Consider the following 19627-nt stretch of genomic DNA (forward strand, 5'->3'; position numbering starts at 1 on the left):
TACAACATGGCACTGAGTTGTTAGAAAAGAAATGTGTAGAGACGTTATTGCTTGATGACGTCAGGGACCGATAAATCGGCTTTTTGAACCGGTTCAATGGGCCGATCTGTCCGAAAACAACCGGTTCGCGGAAATGAATCGGACTTTGCATCACTAGAGTGTTGCGTTCATGAACGATTTTGGTGTTTTTGAACAAATTACATTTCTATTTTTATTTAATAAATAAAAATAAAATGAGATTTAGAAATATTATTTGTTTACTTAAAAGATTCGTTCTATCCATTCATCCATCCATCTATCTATACACACAGTTTTTATTTATTTATTTATTTATTTATTTTTTACTTTGTATTTTTGCTCTCAATTCCTCCTGGGATTTCTTCTGACAACCACATGCTTAGGTTACCAAGCAACATGAAGTGTAAATATTGACAGAAGCTGCAGGTGTATCAGATTTTTGTTGCATTGACTTCAGGAAATGAAATTCTTCACCTGCGCCATCGGTTTTATGATGACTTCTTTGCAAGATTCAGACCCAGTTATAAGAGACTACATGATTAAACATTCACTTCCTCAGATTTACAAGGTGAATTGTTATTGTTATCTAATGATCTAATTAGTTAATGAATAACCCAGCTAAGAAAATAGTGTAAATGCACACAGTGTATTTATTTGTTAACAACATTTATTGTAAAAGTTGTTACATCTTTAGTAAAAATAAATGCTATTCATTTAGATGATTTTTAGATTTAGATTAATTAATGCTACATTTGTAAGATTTTTTAAATGTATTTTTTTATTATTATTATTTTGCATTTCAACCAGGCTTTACTTGCTGGGTTATGTGTCTCATGCCCCGAAGATCCTTTGCACTTTATAGAGGAGAAGATCCTATCAATCCTAGAGGATCAGGATTGTGAGATCTGCTGGTGTGTGTACTTCTGTATAATTGTTGACATGTATGGCTCTATAATGTAAAATCAAGCTTATAAGCAGTAAACAGTTTTAATACAATAAATAACATCTCTAAAATGTAAATTGTTTCTGAATTCAGGCACACATTTATTGATGAAGACAAACAAATCTCCTCATTGGCAGGAGGCATTGTGTATGATATGTTTGGAAATCCAGAAGACAGCCTGGTAAATCTCTCTTTCTTCATTACGAATGAATAGAGGGTTGAGTGCATCAAACTTCCATGTGCTTAAACTCGTTTATTAATTTCCCCTCTCACAGTGTCCGTCACATTTGTTGGAGAAAGCATATTCCTGTTATCGCACCAACCTGTTCAAAATGTGTTTCATGTGAGTGTCAAAACACTAGACTGTAGTATAAAAGAGTCACAACAGCAAACAAAACCTGCTTTAGCAACAAAAACCCTGGGCTTGCATGTCAACTAGCTTTATGACTGACGTTTTATGTTAAGGGGTTGGAAGAGTTATATTTCAATGAAGAAAATGAAGGCTGCCAGACTCCTAGAGAGAATGGAAGAGGCTGAGATGTATCACAAACAGAGACGGATAAAACTGGCTTTCATCAAGTGGACAGCGTGGGTTCAGTTTCGCAAAGAGAGGCAGAATGGTACTCCGCTATTATGCTTTATATATTTCATCAGGTGAAATTAAGGTTACATGTAACTCAAAGTTGGAATATTTGAAAAATCCAGCTATTCAATTTATTTAAACACCATTTTGTTCTCTATTAATAATCTATCATATGAAGGCATTATATATTTTATCCAGATGCCCTGAGGAAACTTCAAAAAGTGCAGGAGTCTGTTCACTGCAGAAACACCATCACTACTTGGCGTCATGTTGTACAGGATGCTAAAAAAGCCAAGGAATACTTCAAGGTAGGTTTTCAAATGATAAAATGTCAGCAAAACACAAATGCATGGACTAATGAGATGTTTAATGATTATGTATGCCTGTTCAGAGGCTAGAGAGAGATATACAAGAAAGTCAGAACTCCGAGATACCACAGGGTGATGGACAGGACAGATTATCACTGCTGCCTAACAAACTGTCTCTTAAGGTATCACTTAACCTCTGGGATTTTGCCATTAAATAACTAGCAATAATTCAAGTCAACTGATTTTAATAAACAATTTGGTGCAGATCTTCCAAAGTCTAGGTGTGCGTGACCTCCTGAAATGTGCTCTGGTGTGTCATTCTTGGAAAGCGATCACTCAGATCAGCTCACTGTGGACTGAGGTCAGTGCAGCTCACTTAAAAACTCTTGAATTCAGCTCTCATGATGCTATATAGACAGTATAAGCTGTAAGATGTGTTTCCGCAGATCGATTTCTCCCCTGAGGCCAGCTGGATCACAGATCGGACTGTGGAGAGAATACTGCGGGTGCATCGTGTTTATGTGATCTCTGTCAACTTGTGCAGTTGCACGCTGGTGCAGAAGTCGAGTTTTAGACGCATCAGTAAATTTACTTTAATCAGCCTTAAAAGTCATTCGTTTTCGATTTAATCAATGATATGATAAGGATCTTGCCTGTTTTGTTTTTTTTTGTCAAAAAAGGTCAATGCAAAAATCTTCAAGAACTTGATATCAGTGAATGTCCAAATCTTAATGCAAGTAGAATACAAACACACTGTGTTAAGGTTTTGTTGCTTTTAAAAAAAAATCAATCTAATACCTGTTTTGTTTGTAAACACACTGACAGGATGAAAATATGAAGATGATTTTAGAAGGATGTCACTCGACAGCGTGGGTTCAGTTTCGCAAAGAGAGGCAGAATGGTACTCCGCTATTATGCTTTATATATTTCATCAGGTGAAATTAAGGTTACATGTAACTCAAAGTTGGAATATTTGAAAAATCCAGCTATTCAATTTATTTAAACACCATTTTGTTCTCTATTAATAATCTATCATATGAAGGCATTATATATTTTATCCAGATGCCCTGAGGAAACTTCAAAAAGTGCAGGAGTCTGTTCACTGCAGAAACACCATCACTACTTGGCGTCATGTTGTACAGGATGCTAAAAGAGCCAAGGAATACTTCAAGGTAGGTTTTCAAATGATAAAATGTCAGCAAAACACAAATGCATGGACTAATGAGATGTTTAATGATTATGTATGTCTGTTCAGAGGCTAGAGAGAGATATACAAGAAAGTCAGAACTCCGAGATACCACAGGGTGATGGACAGGACAGATTATCACTGCTGCCTAACAAACTGTCTCTTAAGGTATCACTTAACCTCTGGGATTTTGCCATTAAATAACTAGCAATAATTCAAGTCAACTGATTTTAATAAACAATTTGGTGCAGATCTTCCAAAGTCTAGGTGTGCGTGACCTCCTGAAATGTGCTCTGGTGTGTCATTCTTGGAAAGCGACCACTCAGATCAGCTCACTGTGGACTGAGGTCAGTGCAGCTCACTTAAAAACTCTTGAATTCAGCTCTCATGATGCTATATAGACAGTATAAGCTGTAAGATGTGTTTCCGCAGATCGATTTCTCCCCTGAGGCCAGCTGGATCACAGATCGGACTGTGGAGAGAATACTGCGGGTGCATCGTGTTTATGTGATCTCTGTCAACTTGTGCAGTTGCACGCTGGTGCAGAAGTCGAGTTTTAGACGCATCAGTAAATTTACTTTAATCAGCCTTAAAAGTCATTCGTTTTCGATTTAATCAATGATATGATAAGGATCTTGCCTGTTTTGTTTTTTTTTGTCAAAAAAGGTCAATGCAAAAATCTTCAAGAACTTGATATCAGTGAATGCCCAAATCTTAATGCAAGTAGAATACAAACACACTGTGTTAAGGTTTTGCTGCTTTTAAAAAAAATCAATCTAATACCTGTTTTGTTGGTAAACACACTGACAGGATGAAAATATGAAGATGATTTTAGAAGGATGTCACTCTCTCCTCCATCTTAATCTGGCCTTTACTCATATTACTAATGCCACTATAAGAGTCCTGTTAAGGTACAAACTTATTACATGTTTCTCAGTTCTTCATACTGTACACAGCCATAATAACAGAAATACTATATTTTTAAGATGCTTTTGGCATTTGATTGTTGTTTTAAAGATGCTGTCTGATGCTGCGGTCTCTGAGTCTGGCATACTGCACAAGTTTCTCTGATAAAGGCCTGCAATATCTGACCACAGGAAAAGGCTGTCACAGACTCAATTATCTGGACCTCTCTGGTTGTTCTCAGGTGTTGACATGTATAGGACATGAAAACTAGTAATATTAGATAATATTTTATCGAATGTGAAAGTAATTATATTAATATAATAAAATAGTACTTCCATAGTACATAGCCAAAAATGTTAGTAGATACTGTACCATTGTACTTTTTTGGTGCTCAGATTAAGGATTGCTATAATGAATTGCATTGTATAAATGTAACATTACAGTTTTTATTTTTTACTGTAAAGATATCTGTGGATGGATTTAGATATGTCGCTGAAGCTTGCAGTTCACTTCAACAGATTGTGTTAGATGATCTCCCCACCCTGACTGACACCTGTCTGCAGGTACATGTTATTATGTGTATTATGTACATTAACATCTTTTAGACACTAAGTTTAAGTTAAATTTCTATTGTTAGTTGAATGGTGATAGTTGTTTTTCTTTGCAACAAGGTCTTAATGTCTAAATGTCATGCGTTGACTGCGATTTCCCTGTTGGACTCACCGTATCTCTCTGATGTGACATTCAAAACAATCGCTGAAGTGATCAGCCTCACCAAGATCCAAATAGAAGGTTGGTATTAACGTGCTCAAATAATGTGGCAAGGCTAGAAAGGCTGAATAAGTAAAACAGAAACTGTGCATTCTGCATTTCAGGTAATAACCGAATGACGGACAGCAGCTTGAAGGCCCTGTGCCGAAGCTCTCTGAAACTCAGTGAAGTCCAGATGTCTGACTGCACTCGCATGACTGATGCCAGCTTGAAGTCTTTAGGAAGTCTGACAAAACTGTGCAACTTAAATATCTCAGGCTGTATCAAGTAAGAGAAGACCAACATGAATATATAGAAAAAATGCAAACACAGTGTCTCGCTGAGAATTTTTTTTCCTGTGGGGTGAGAGAACAAAAAATGGGCAAAAAATATGAAATATGGCAATATATACACTGAACAAAATTATAAACGCAACACTTTTGTTTTTGCCTCCATTATTCATGAGCTGAACTCAAAGATCTAAGACTTTTTCTATGTACACAAAAGGCCTATTTCTCTCAAATATTGTTCACAAATCTGTCTAAATCTGTGTTAGTGAGCACTTCTCCTTTGCCGAGATAATCCATCCAACTCACAGGTGTGGCATATCAAGATGCTGATTAGACAGCATGATTATTGTACAGGTGTGCCTTAGGCTGGCCACAATAAAAGGCTACTCTAAAATTTGCAGTTTTAATGCAGCACAATGCCACAGATGTCGCAAGTTTTGAGGGAGCGTGCAATTGGCATGCTGACTGCAAGAATGTCCACCAGAGCTGTTTCCCGTGAATTGAATGTTCATTTGTCTACCATAAGCTGTCTCCAAAGGCGTTTCAGAGAATTTGGCAGTACATCCAACCGGCCTCACAACCGCAGACCACGTGTAACCACACCAGCCCAGAACCTCCATATCCAGCATCTTCACCTCCATGATCGTCTGAGAACAGCCACCCGGACAGCTGCTGCAACAATCGGTTTGCATAACCAAATAATTTCTGCACAAACTGTCAGAAACCGTCTCAGGGAAGCTCATCTGCATGCTCGTCGTCCTCATCGGGGTCTCAACCTGACTGCAGTTCGTCGTCGTAACCGACTTGAGTGGACAAATGCTCACATTCGATGGCGTCTGGCACTTTGGAGAGGTGTTCTCTTCACGGATGAATCACGGTTTTCACTGTACAGGGCAGATGGCAGACAACGTGTATGGCGTCGTGTGGGTGAGCGGTTTGCTGATGTCAACGTTGTGGATCGAGTGGCCCATGGTGGCGGTGGGGTTATGGTATGGGCAGGCGTATGTTATGGACAACGAACACAGGTGCATTTTATTGATGGCATTCTGAATGCACAGAGATACCGTGATGAGATCCTGAGGCCCATTGTTGTGCCATTCATCCACGACCATCACCTCAACATCCCAGTTCTTGCATGGCCATACTCACCGGACATGTCACCCATCGAGCATGTTTGGGATGCTCTGGATCAGCGTATACGACAGCGTGTTCCAGTTCCTGCCAATATCCAGCAACTTCGCTCAGCCATTGAAGAGGAGTGGACCTCTTCCACAGGCAACAATCAACAACCTGATCAACTCTATGCGAAGGAGATGTGGTGCACTGCGTGAGGCAAATGGTGGTCACAACAGATACTGACTGGTTTTCAGACTTTTCGTACAGTAAAACTGCACATTTTAGAGTGGCCTTTTATTGTGGCCAGCCTAAGGCACACCTGTGCAATAATCATGCTGTCTAATCAGCATCTTGATATGCCACACCTGTGAGGTGGATGGATTATCTTGGCAAAGGAGAAGTGCTCACTATCACAGATTTAGACAGATTTGTGAACAATATTTGAGAGAAATAGGCCTTTTGTGTACATAGAAAAAGTCTTAGATCTTTGAGTTCAGCTCATGAAAAATGGGGGCAAAAACAAAAGTGTTGCATTTATAATTTTGTTCAGTATATATATAACAGTAGCATACACACATTATATATAAAATACACCAATTAAATAAAATAAATATAACAAATAAATAACAGATTTTTATTCAAGTTGTATAATATGGAAAAAAATCAGAAGTAAAACAAATTTGCAGGAAATATGAAAAATCATTGTGATTTTTTGACCAATTTTTGTTGCTACATACAGCAGAAAAAAATATAGGATATATATATATATATATAAATTCTTTCTGTACAATTGATTCCTAAATTTACACATTTGGTCCCCCTAATCTTGAATATTTGGTTACATTCCTGACATGCATTTCAGGTTCTGATATAATATATATATACACACACACATATAAGTCGTATATAAATTGTGTCATGTTTTTTTTTTTTTTTTTAATCTGGTCTAGGGTGACTGATATGGGAATCCATTACATCACTGAAGGACTATCTGCTGTTGAACTGCGAGAGCTTGATCTTTCCTACTGCCCAAAACTTACTGACCTGTCCCTGACGAGAATAACTCAGAAGTGAATACATTTTACACTTGCACACAATTTTTACATGAAACTTCTTCATATACAGAGACTGTATGAATGTACTTTTTTCCCCCAGATGTAGCAATCTGACCAACCTGAGCGTATGTTTCTGTGGGAACCTGACAGATAATGGATTTGAGTGTCTGGACAGTTGTGCTTCTCTCATCTCTCTGGACATCACAGGCTGCAAAATACATGACAAAGTACACCTAGTATTTGTGGAGGAAATTGTATTTCTATCTGAAATATTAATATTATTATTAGCATTATTTGCTTCACTGTACTAAAGAGTGTTCTTTGTCTCTGAGTGTATTTAATGTGTGTGTGTGTGTGTGTGTGTGTGTGTGTGTGTGTGGAAGACAAGTGTGAGACAAGAAATGCTATTTTATACCTAGCTTCTTAGAAAATAATTTGCATTAAATAATTAGAAACACATCTAGGGGGGACATAGTTGGACACCTTAAATGGACACATATCTTGAGTATGCATTATGATTGGATGAGCTAGAAGCATCCTGATTTGATTTGGGTATAAATATTGGGTCAAGGTGTTTTCCTCTTGGTCGCACTCTGCAGTCAACTTGGATGAATGTATGACTGTTGAACATTTATTGCAAGAAAATAAATCTTCAGAAGACTTTTATCTCATACCTTTATTGAAATAGAAATTTGCCACGACAGTATTAAACATAATATAATATTTATAATTATTTTACAGCTGTAGTCAATACTGTTTTATATTGTGTCTTGCACAGGGACTAGCAGCCTTGGGAACTAACCACAGTATGAGAAAACTGACCGCAGCTGAATGTGTTTTCATAACAGATAATGGAATAAAGGTTTGGTTTACCTTTTTATCACTTTATAAATTGATGACTTGCAATGTATTTGCCATTTGATTACTCTTTTTGGAAAAGTTCACATGATCTTTTTGTCTTGTACAGATGTTTTGCCAACAGTGTCATCGTCTGGAGCTTTTGGATGTGTGTCACTGTGTGTGTCTGTCTGATCGTGCGATCAAAGCCCTCTCCTTCTTCTGCAGGACCATTGCCACAGTCAGAATAGCTGGATGCCCTAAAGTACTTCTTTAATTCAGTAATCTTGAAAGAATAAACATTCTAGGGTTTTTAATAAGACATATTTCAAGATCATTAATCAAATAAGAAAATTTGCAGTTGAAATTCAACGTTTCACTCACATTGTTACGCTTTTAATCCATATGGCAAAATATTTTCAAATATATATTTTAATATTTATTTAAAAATAATATAAACAGAAAAAATCCAAAATGTATTTTCTAAAATATAGTTTTGGACTTTTTGTATATTTTTGAAAATATATTTAAAAACATAAATATAAAATATATGCTTTAAACATAAATAAAAATGTATATATATTTTTAAAGCATTTAAAAACATATTTTGCCCTCCATATATTTCAGTCCAATACATCCATGTCACATTTGAAGAAAAACATTATTCGTTTTCTAAAACACATTTTAATAAAAATCAGCAAGGAACTTATACACACACACACATATATATATATATATATATATATATAAAACAACTTTATTAGTTTTGATCTCTAGTAGGCTATTCCATCCAAATTTGCAGTTAGTCTAAATGGAGGCTTCTGTAAGATTGGAAATGTATTTTCTTGCACCTGAAATACATTTTGAAATATATTTTGGTATATGAAGGTTGAAACTAAACATATTTCCAATTACAACATACATTTAGCATATATATTTATAATATATTTTAGCCAGAAGAAATATTTTTGCCGTATGGGAATATAATTTGTAATAAAAAATGCATTCAATTAGAAAACACACATACAAATTTTCACTAGTGGTCTCAGATCTTTGGACCCTACTATACGGTATTCAAACTGGGTAAACATCACATATTAGCTGACACTATATTTTGTTACTCCAGATGACAGATTCAGCAGTGAAGTACCTGACAAGAGTTGGCCACTTCCTGAAGGAGCTGGATGTGAGTGGCTGTCCTCTCCTGACTGACCGCACCCCTTCCTTTCTACTGTGCAGCTGTACGCAGCTGCGGTCCATCAGCATGCTCTACTGCAAGAACATCTCCAAGTATGATTCAATGTGCCATTCCCTTACACTAATGAGCCTTTAGTCTGAATGAATTAGCGCCTAACACAAATACAGTACATTAATAAACATTGCATATGCAGTGCATATTGATATTCATGTTGGAGATATTGTAGATATAGTTTCATATGGTTAATCAGAGATATGTTAGTGAAGTGTTGATTTGTACCTTTCTCTTCTCAGACAGGCCGCTCTAAAACTGCAGCGTCGTGTGCAACACTGGAAATACAGTAACGATGACTCCCCCTATAGTCTGGACTAACAGCTGAACCAGATCTGGACCAACTGGAGAAACAAAGACAGGAGGATGAGGACATTACAAACGGACATTACCAGTCATTACTTGCATATTATATAATTTATTATATTTGATAAGAAATCACTTTTTTGGCCTGTAAGTCTGAATCTTTAGTTACAAAATACTGAAAAGTGTATTTAAGCTACTGAAGGGGCTATCGGTGTACCTCGATGCGAGAGTCGCTTCCATTATGAGCGCGCCTGCTGCAGTCTACATTTGAAATAACGAACTTGAGCGCGCAAAAGACGTGATATGTGAAAGGTCCCAAAGTCTGTCTACACCGGACGCGACAAAGCAACCGTTGAAAATCATTTGAAATGTGTGTCAATACGTCACAAATAGAACGCGGCAGCAGTTTAATGTCGGGGATTTGTCGTGTCGCGCCGCATCCAGTGTAGACAGCATCACTGATTATAATGAGTTCTATCATATTTTGTCGCGTCCGGTGTAGACACGGTGTTATTAGCAAAGAGTAACCCAACCTCTAAGGGAATGGGTGTGGGATGGCCAGGCTAGAAGAAAGATTATTAAAAAGATCATTCTTAGAAGGAGGCGCTTTCCCAAATAAGGATTTAGTCCAGTCCTGGACAAATTGTTTACATGTTTTATATTTAAAACGGAAAAAACAAGCAAAACAAAAAAACACACACAACGAGCATAGCCTTACTATGTGGATGTAGTCCATGTTCTTTGGCTTCTTGGCAATTTTGACAGCCACCTGATGAACAAAAAAAAAGAAATTGTTACAAATCACATTTTAAACATGTCAAGTGCACTAAACAGATGACATAATACACACTGAGAGGAATTGAAACAATTAATGAAACAAATAAAACAATTTGCTAGCTAAATATTGTAAGTAAAATAACAATACCTCAAGGCCATCCAGGTGTCTCCCTTCATAGACGGCGCCGTATCTTCCCTCACCGAGCACCCTACTGAAGTCATACCGGCTTAAAATGTAGTCTATTAAAAGATAAATAATTTTGTATGTAACATATGGGATAAGTAACAAGAAATTAATCTCATACTGACATTAGTACAGTTAATATTCAAAATATAACAAACTCTTCTGAATCTTCAACACAACTGAATATTAAACAAACAAGTGTGTCTATATTTCTTCTACTACTACTATTAATTATAATAAGGATTGATCATAGATCAAATGTAGGACGGTTTCTACACAACATTTTATAAATGAGGCCCCCAAAATCACGTGTGAAATGAAGGTGTTCTGAGTTTCCTCTCAGGTAAAAGAGTTTCAGATGAGCCGGCATTGTGTGAACTGTTGTTGTGAGGAGGTGTAATGGCTCATTGCTATGTCTAGCCAAGATCTAATCATCTGTTTTTTTTCCTGTTAATGTTTAATTTGATGAATAAAGAAAGTCACCTGTGTTTGTGTAATTTTTGAAACTAAATGAATATCAAAATATCAAGAAAAAAAATAGTTGGGAGTTGATCTTTGGACCAGTTTCTGATCAGACGAACCTGTATGGAAATATAATTCTGTCTCTATCACAACTGACACACAAAACTATTCAAATATTCTGAAACCGTAAAATGACCTGACCATGATAATCAGTTCAAATGGAAACAGCTTTTTTTAAGTGTGCATATTGTCGTGGAGCAAACAATGGTCTTCTCAGTGTAGTAAATGAAGTTCAAGAAGCAGAGTTCTAGACTTAATTGGACAAAGCCGAGATGATGGTCACTGCATCGGAGTCTTTGTCTGACCCAAAATCCATTCTTATACCTTATTCTTATCAGTCTTTTAAACCAAAAATTGGTAGCTCGGTCTCTGATTGGTCATACTCCACTAGTTTTGCTACACTAATTTTTACCCGTCCAGGTATACTTTCTAATTGTGAACTCCTGCTAGCTTGAACCATTCTCCCAATACTTTTGATCTCACCCTCCCTTTGGACACAGGTGTCCTCATAGGCCATTCATCAAACTTGTTTGTGCCAGCTCATCCCTGACATATTCCTGGAAGTCCCCCAAAGTTCACTGGTTCACTCAAGTTCATCAGCACTGTTCAATGGGGAGCACCTACACTTGCCCATTGAAAGCACCTATAGGACTCACAGTCTGCATTAAGACATCCAATATTGAAACAATCATGGAAACAATCACCATATTGATCAGTCTATTGATTATCGTTATAATCATAGATTATATTTTTGAGTAAAATATCACAACATTATCAGGTAAGCATGAAAAGACTCCCCACACTATAGCTACGTCACACATTTTCAGGATAATAACAGTCTACTGCAATTTCATTAAAGTAACTTTGCTTGGCTCATATCTTTACAGTGTGGTTTTGTGAATCTGCATAATTTGTCACGTTCATAGCCTGGCCTATTCAATCATATATTTTAGACTTTCGATAAGATACAGCAGTAATAAAGTGTCTGTTGTAAAGAACAAGGCCCAAACAGTACATTTGTGCAATGAAACAACAGACATTCATCTTAAACCAAAAGTATTAAGAGTGTAAAGAATGTGACAAATAAAAGATGATTATGGAAAATGAAAGACAGGCATGACAAACGACTGGGCAAATGAGTGATAAGAAGAGATACTGCAGAAGTGAGACCTTATTAAAGGGATTGTGAGAGACAAACTACCATAGACATCCATCATGCTGAAAAGACTCCCCACACTATAGCTACGTCACACATTTTCAGGATAATAACAGTCTACTGCAATTTCATTAAAGTAACTTTGCTTGGCCCATCTCTTTACAGTGTGGTTTTGTGAATCTGCATAATTTGTCACGTTCATAGCCTGGCCTATTCAATCATATATTTTAGACTTTCGATAAGATACAGCAGTAATAAAGTGTCTGTTGTAAAGAACAAGGCCCAAACAGTACATTTGTGCAATGAAACAACAGACATTCATCTTAAACCAAAAGTATTAAGAGTGTAAAGAATGTGACAAATAAAAGATGATTATGGAAAATGAAAGACAAACGACTGGGCAAATTAGTGATAAGAAGAGATACTGCAGAAGTGAGACCTTATTAAAGGGATTGTGAGAGACAAACTACCATAGACATCCATCATGTCAGTGAAAAGAGAGTGAAGATGTGGAGGTTAACATATGGCTTGCTCATTTGTGTCAAAAGTAAGATATTAGTCTCATGATCACCATATTGGTGATCATGAGACTAATATCTATATAGTGTGGGGAGTCTTTTCATGCTTACCTGATAATGTTGTGATATTTTACTCAAAAATATAATCTATGATTATAACGATAATCAATATCTGTCTGTATTTTCCTGTGTTAGCTAGCTAGCATTGAAAATAGTAGAAGACTAAGTATGTATAAGCATTTTCATCCAAACTGTTGAATAAGAGGTTTAAATATTCTTCTTTTCAAATTTAAACTAAAAGGCTTGATGGTTCCCTTAATAATTATCTGTACCACACTTTCTCAGCCGAACGGTCTTGACCATGGATGGTCAGTCTGCACAACATGACTTCGCAGCGTCATTTTTGAGGTGGCTCCCTCATCAACAGTGAATGGGTGCCGACAGCTGCTCACTGTATCATTAGGTTAGACATATTTTAATCTACTGATCTTTTTTGGTTAGTGGAATGTTCTTGCCATTTCATTTTTTTACTTTCTAATTTTCTCTCCCTGTGAGGACATAATGTGTAAATACATATTTCTGCTTATACCTCACTCAGGAAGTTTGGGCTAGATTCTAAATTTCTCAAATCTAAAGATTACATGGTAATATTGGTCATTTCTCTTTTTCCTAACTGCCTCAAATTGCCACTTGCGGCTATTTCATTTTATATTCATAGTCACTATTTTATGTTAAATAGCACAATAAACAAAAAAGTAACTGAAAAACATACCAGCTCTCTGTTACCTTTCTCTGTAGGTGGATTCTGGTGGTCCAATGGTGAGTCAGCAGTGTTCAGTGTGGGTTCAGTCTGGTATCATCAGTAGGGGTCATGACTGTGGTCAGCACAGTGATCCTTGTGTGTACACCCATGTGTCACAGTATCAGCAATGGATCACCACTTCCGTTGGCCAAAACCTCCCAGAATTCGTCATCTTCAGCCCAATGTCATGCTCTTCTGCCAGCTAAGGCAAAACCTATATAGCCTTAAACATGTACACACAAACTCAACCTACAGTACAGTATATTACAGAAACATTACATACATTGTACCTTGTTTTTTTTCCTCTGCAGGTTGAGGTATAGTCGTATAAAAAACAATTTGCCAGTACTTCCAGGAACTGCAATGCCAGTAGCCAGTTCCACTGTAAAAGGCCTGCCACAGAATTGTACTATTTTCACTTTTTCTTCATTTTGCATATAAATGAGCAAATATTAAGCACAGCTCTTACACATACCTGTGACTTTATATCAGCATAGAAATGTCAAATTCATTCAAATGAAGATCATATAATTCTTTGTCACAAAAATTCTTTGAGCATGTACTACCGGTCAAAAGTTGTTGAAATAAATAAATAAAATCATTCAGCAAGGACACATCAAGTGACAGTAACAACAATTATAATGTTACAGAATATTTATATTTCAAATAAATTGTTCTTTTGAAAAGATAAAAAAAATCATGGTTTCCACAAAAATATTAAGCAGCTCCACTGTTTTCAACACTGATAATAATAAAAACTGTTTCTTGAGCAGCATTTTAAATGATTTCTGAAGGATTGTGACACTGAAGACTGGAGAAATGACTTTGCATAACAGAAATAAATTATATTTTAAAATATATTCAAAAATGGGAAAAAAAAGTTATTTTAAATTGTAATATTATTTTACAATCTTAAATCTTTTTCACCGTATTTTTGATTAAATAAATGCAGCCCTACAAAAACCAACCCCAAATATTTGAACAGTAGTGTATGTATTCTGTAATACGCATATTGTATGTTGCAATGTGTGTAGAAGCTTTTAACAAAATTAGTAAGTGCTTTAAAATAACATGGTTTATTTCTTTCTTTTGTACAGTTGTTTCAATGGGTTCTATTTATCAACTAATCAGGTATACTGTAACGTCTCTCAGGATGTTATAACATCGCAGTTAGTGTGAATACATGAGTACCACTACTTGTAAAAAGTAGAAAGTACCCTTCAGGATTTGCATACTGTATCTTCTGAAGCAGAACTTGCCCATAGCGCAGCCCTAAAAAAGACATGTCATTTAGATGCATTCACCCACTCTTCCGTCAAGATTGTTGTATCTCACTATAGCTATATGTGAAGTGTCTTGTTGGACAGATATACGCAATATACAGTTTAAATCTCCTGTATAAATCCAGCAGCGAGGTTCCGTCAGTTTTGTAGTTGGTCCCAGGCACTACTGTGCAGGTTTTAACTCTGAGCTCCAAGTCTGAGGGTCTCAAACCAGCTCTGGGTTCTCAGGTTGACAGCACCTTTTTCTGCAGTGGCTTTGATCCATCGTTCTTCATACGTGCCACCATTCAAATGAGCTAAAATGAGTACATACAATATAATGAATGCATAGAATATGTTAGATCATAACTGTGGTTTAAATAGTCAAATTTTCATGTTTGTGTTTTAGGATAAGTTTAGATAGACTTGCAGCTGAAAAAAGTACATTTCAGGCAGTTAAAAGACGTCCAGTGGGTCTGGCTTCTACTCACCCGTAACTGTCGTCTTCCCATCAGCTGAAGTACGTTCAGTCTCTTGACATGAGCTAACTATCTCTGAGCTAATGCTAACAGAGGTTCCGCACAAGTGCACTGCTGCTTTCATAGTGGACGGCACACGCACACTCACAGCACCTGAATCAATGAAAAATAGGTGAAAAGTAGGAATTATTATTTCAGTAATATTTTATTCAGGGGGGGGGGGGGGTCATGACATTTTTCAGCCTGAACTAATAGGTGCAATAGATTTTAAAGTCTAAAGATAATCCATTTTAAAAATTAACAGATGGCTGCAAGAATAAAAAAGTAGTCAGGTAAATTAATTAGATATGTTCATACTAGGCTCATCTTTTATTTATTAGTTTCTTTGATGTCATATTCTGTTTCTGATTCTGATTATTACCTTGCTGACTGTGAAGTTCTGCGGTTCCATCTTGGCCCACATATGCATCAATGTTTCCAGCAGTAGTAAACACCTTCAGGGCACCACTTGAGCTGTCTATGAAGCAGGAAAGACATCTTTAGCGCACTAAATGAGTGACCAAGGCCATGTCCACACGTACACGGGTATTTTTATAAACAAGTTTTTCCTTCTTCCGTTTAAAAAAAAAATCTCTGTCCACATGAAAACGCATGCTATGATTCGCTGTCAAGAGCATGCCAAACCAACAGGTGACTATATAATCTCAACCGTAAAGCCATGTTGGCTAATCAGAAGCCTAAAAAAGTTTCTAGTAGGCAGAGATAACAGCGCATATCAGTTTTTTCCGTTAAAATTTTTCTGGACTCCTTTTTAATAGTTAAATTAAATTGTATTAATCAAAAAGCATGTCTAATTAATTAAAATCATAAATCCACGAGTTTAACATCAATTTATTAAAAGTTTAACAAAAATTACATGTTTAGAGCCCAATTATTTAATTTTTTTTCCAACCTTATGTTTTATTGTTACCAAATTCTGTTTTAGCATGTCTAATTACTTGAAAGCATAAAAACAAGTTTCATTTATTCTTACAATAACCTTATAATTTTTTCCCCTCAGAAATTCTGTGTTGTGTATTTACAATTTTAAGGATAAATATTTCTGCTGCAATGTCTTCAAGTTAAACTGAAGTTTTATTTTGACGGGTTGCCGTGAATACCTTCACATTTCTGTGTGTATATAATATGAGGATAGTTTCACTCAAATGAAATGGTCAAATGCTCATGAAGTGACTCTCAGAGCAGTTCTGGAGATGTATTTATGTCCTCATTAGTGAGACGGCAGACGCTAATATCACCGGAAGCGTCATGTGCACTTCAGTACGAGTAGTAAACAAAACTGCGCCATTCATTAATGCAGAGACACACAGAATTCATATTTAAATAGTCGTTTTGCGGCTTAATATTTACAAACACTAGTGGGAGTGGGCTCACTTGTGTGTGTGTGTGTGTGTGCACGCTCACATCGGGGCAGAACTCCGCTGTGCGTGATGCAGAGAGTGTGACCATGTAACGTAGAGACAGAAATGACATGCCGTCGTGTAAAATAAGATAAATTTAACATAAGGCTATTTAGTTTGTTTAATAAAAGAACAAGGTATAGGCATGTTCTATAGGAAAGGTAACTTTAAATGACTTCTATTGTGATCTGGCGCTATAGAGAAAATAAAATAAAATAAAATTAACTTGACCTTCAAGGCGGGCCGCCCCCCCTAATATAATGGCCGGAGTTTTTGAAAATCTTCACCCTGGCAGGCGTTTTCAAAAATGTTCGGTTACAGTGAACTGGTGCTGCGTTTGCGTGTGGATGAACGGCCAAACCGCGTAGAAAAAGCTGCGGTTTTAAAAATAACCTTGTTCGTGTGGACAGGGCCTAAATAACCTACTGTCAATTCAGACTGCTCACTTACCAATGACAATGTTTCCTGTTTTGCTTTGTACAAGAGCTTCACCTGTAAAACAACAACAATGATACATGTCCTAACTGCACATCAGGTCTTGACAATGAGCCATTACCGTCCCCTCCCCTCACCGTGCAGATGACCAATCTGGATGTTCCCGGAGGAAGTGGACACTGATGTGCATTCACCATAAATGGCCTTCACTTTCAGATCCCCATGTTCTGTGGAGAGATTCATGGTGGTTCCCTGAATTTTCTTAATATCGACATTCTGGAGAGCAAAAGCTGTGATTTAAAACCAATTCACAGTATATGCAGTTACATAAATCATAAAAGTACTTACACTGTCCAAAGATGTGCTGATATCGACATTCCCATGTATGGTCTGAAGTCCAGTGATATTTCCTCCTGTGGACTGAACTTGAACCTCATGACCCTAAACAAAATCAATATTAAGACACATGATAATAATCCATATTCCATATTATCATCACAAACAAATAATCAACTTTGCAATCTTCTACTTAACAACAGAACCCTAAAAACTAGCAGTTAGAATGGGGATCCCCATCCTAAAGTTTAAAAGGCATCTATATTTTTTCACGTATAAAGACCCAGTTTACAAATTGTTATAAATATGTGTAAACTATTATTTAGAAAATATTTAGTTTCTATTACATCACTCACTACAGTAATGTTTAGTAACATACAGTATTTTTATGTTATTTTTTAACATTTATTTTAATTGTTTTTATTTCAATTAATTTAATCACTTTTCCAGTTTGAAAACCCCTGCATTAAATGATTAAAAAACGAATGTGTCACCTTGACAGACTCTAGGACACAGTGCCCTCTTTCTGTATGAACGTGGAAGAGGTCACTCTCCATTTTCTGGATCTTCACATTGCCTTTGTCTTTAGTCTTGATGTGGAGATCTGCAGGAATGGACAGGGACTAAAAGGATGCACATGTATTTCTATGAATTTTAGTTATTAAAATTACACTTATTACATTAATTTTACTTGCTGTAAATACAGTCTAGATAGTAAAAGCTCTTCATTTAAAAATGTAAATATAAATACATCAATGCTATTAATAAAATAAACCAGCAATATATTAATAATATAATAAAAGTACATGATTTATTATGATCTTTAAAAGCCCGAATACAGATCCTTACCACATTTAACAGGTGCTGTCAGTTCAACAGTGACATTGCTATCCACCTCATCTGCCAAAATCTGAAGTTCATTGCTTTTAACTTCATAATGAACATGAAATCCGTCCACATTAGGAGTTTGATTCGCATCTGTCACGTGCAAACTGATAAATGCCCGATCAGCCTCTGGGAAGGCATGTGGATCCAGTGATTTTATGGATATATTACAGCCTAAATGACATCTGACCTTTGTGAAAGGGTTAACTAATAACTCCCATTGCTTCATGGGTTTATTCGAGTCTTTAGGAGTTGCAGGAGTATCTGAAAAAGTTCGGAGAGCCTGAGAGATCCAAGCCCTGGTGAAGAGTCTTGAACATCCCTGCACTGAACCCAGACGCACACCGTGACATAACCGCTGTGTAATTACACAAGTAAACATCACTAAAGCCTCACTTAGAGTGCACTAAGAGTAAACTACATAAGTACGGATTAGAGCAAAACGCTACTTGCATTAATAAACGCCGTGTAGAAATGTTTATATCACGAGGGCACGAGTGCAGCGCACAGCAATGACAGCAAACCGGAACTGGCTCTAGCGCGAGAGGAATTATGGGAAGTGAAGTCCATCAATCAACCTTAAAATAAAGTCCAGTCAGTCATACTGACCATAACAAGATGTATCATTCATTAATTAAAGTGTGACTGTCGCCTGCACGATCGAAGAAGGTTAAAAAAAGACTTAAGGTTAAAAAAAGGCATTTGTAGCTTAATTTGAATTAATAGCAACAACAAAAACAACAACAACAACCATAAATCGGCACAAAATTGTAGTTAACCGTTTAATTAGAGTCATAAATCGGTTCCGGCTCTATAATCTATTTTGATGACCCTAGTCGTCACATTTTCAGAGACTTAATTTAGTTTTCTTAATAACATATTGTAACGGCCACTAGAGAATTTACGGTAGTTTTGTGGCAGATTGACATCTGCGCATGTAAAAAGCGTGTGTCTGTACGAGTTGAAAAGGTGAAGAGATAACTTGCTCTACCGACAGCTTTATTTTATTTTTATTCTTTTCTGTTTGTGACCTGAGTTGGATGCTTGTGTACTTTCTTTTCCTCACTCGTTCCCCCATGTATGTGGACGAGTGTGTCGGTGCTTGAGGTGTTTTATTAAACTCGGGAAAATACGCCATCCTCTCGTCTCCCGTGCATTATTAGCCCCACACCAGTTTCTCATCTGGGCTGTTTAACATTTCAACTCGGTGTTACAATATACAAGTATGAACTTTTGTGTCGCAAACTTTCCATGTCATTTTGAG

The 19627-nt window shown here is 36.6% G+C and overlaps 2 protein-coding genes across 2 annotated transcripts; one reads left to right on the forward strand and one right to left on the reverse strand.

The window, feature by feature from the left end:
• The first annotated feature begins 364 nt into the window (after positions 1-364).
• fbxl13 (F-box and leucine-rich repeat protein 13) lies at positions 365-9747 on the forward strand. The gene is made up of 22 exons (XM_016262642.1): positions 365-586; positions 826-929; positions 1055-1142; positions 1237-1304; positions 1427-1581; positions 1743-1852; positions 1936-2034; positions 2118-2213; positions 2299-2461; positions 2498-2522; positions 3670-3757; positions 3849-3949; positions 4056-4185; positions 4409-4507; positions 4616-4736; positions 4820-4982; positions 7051-7170; positions 7256-7382; positions 7934-8017; positions 8123-8257; positions 9119-9282; positions 9484-9747. Exons 1-22 carry the CDS (start codon positions 479-481, stop codon positions 9560-9562), a joined length of 2427 nt encoding a protein of 808 aa, XP_016118128.1. The 5' UTR covers positions 365-478; the 3' UTR covers positions 9563-9747.
• Positions 9748-14566: 4819 nt separating this feature from the next.
• Positions 14567-18900, reverse strand: fam185a (family with sequence similarity 185 member A). The gene is made up of 8 exons (XM_016262652.1): positions 18328-18900; positions 17973-18082; positions 17491-17583; positions 17280-17418; positions 17158-17199; positions 15669-15764; positions 15260-15400; positions 14567-15085 (listed from the first exon to the last, which is right to left on the reverse strand). Exons 1-8 carry the CDS (start codon positions 18743-18745, stop codon positions 14967-14969), a joined length of 1158 nt encoding a protein of 385 aa, XP_016118138.1. The 5' UTR covers positions 18746-18900; the 3' UTR covers positions 14567-14966.
• Between the last annotated feature and the right edge of the window lie 727 nt (positions 18901-19627).

Source organism: Sinocyclocheilus grahami, unplaced genomic scaffold, assembly GCF_001515645.1.
Source record: "Sinocyclocheilus grahami isolate Dianchi unplaced genomic scaffold, SAMN03320097.WGS_v1.1 scaffold31.1, whole genome shotgun sequence".
In the NCBI taxonomy this organism is placed as follows: Eukaryota; Metazoa; Chordata; class Actinopteri; order Cypriniformes; family Cyprinidae; genus Sinocyclocheilus; species Sinocyclocheilus grahami.

Bases quoted from the DNA above. Each gene is read 5' to 3' on its own strand.
- fbxl13 (XM_016262642.1), top strand. From the start codon at position 479: ATGAAATTCTTCACCTGCGCCATCGGTTTTATGATGACTTCTTTGCAA. The intron at 1,143-1,236 runs GTAAATCTCTCT...CCCCTCTCACAG, and splicing joins GAAATCCAGAAGACAGCCTG to TGTCCGTCACATTTGTTGGA. The intron at 7,383-7,933 runs GTACACCTAGTA...TGTCTTGCACAG, and splicing joins GCTGCAAAATACATGACAAA to GGACTAGCAGCCTTGGGAAC.
- fam185a (XM_016262652.1), bottom strand. From the start codon at position 18,745: ATGTTTACTTGTGTAATTACACAGCGGTTATGTCACGGTGTGCGTCTG. The intron at 17,419-17,490 runs GTAAGTACTTTT...TTTGCTCTCCAG, and splicing joins TCAGCACATCTTTGGACAGT to AATGTCGATATTAAGAAAAT. The intron at 17,200-17,279 runs GTGAGGGGAGGG...GTTGTTTTACAG, and splicing joins CCAGATTGGTCATCTGCACG to GTGAAGCTCTTGTACAAAGC.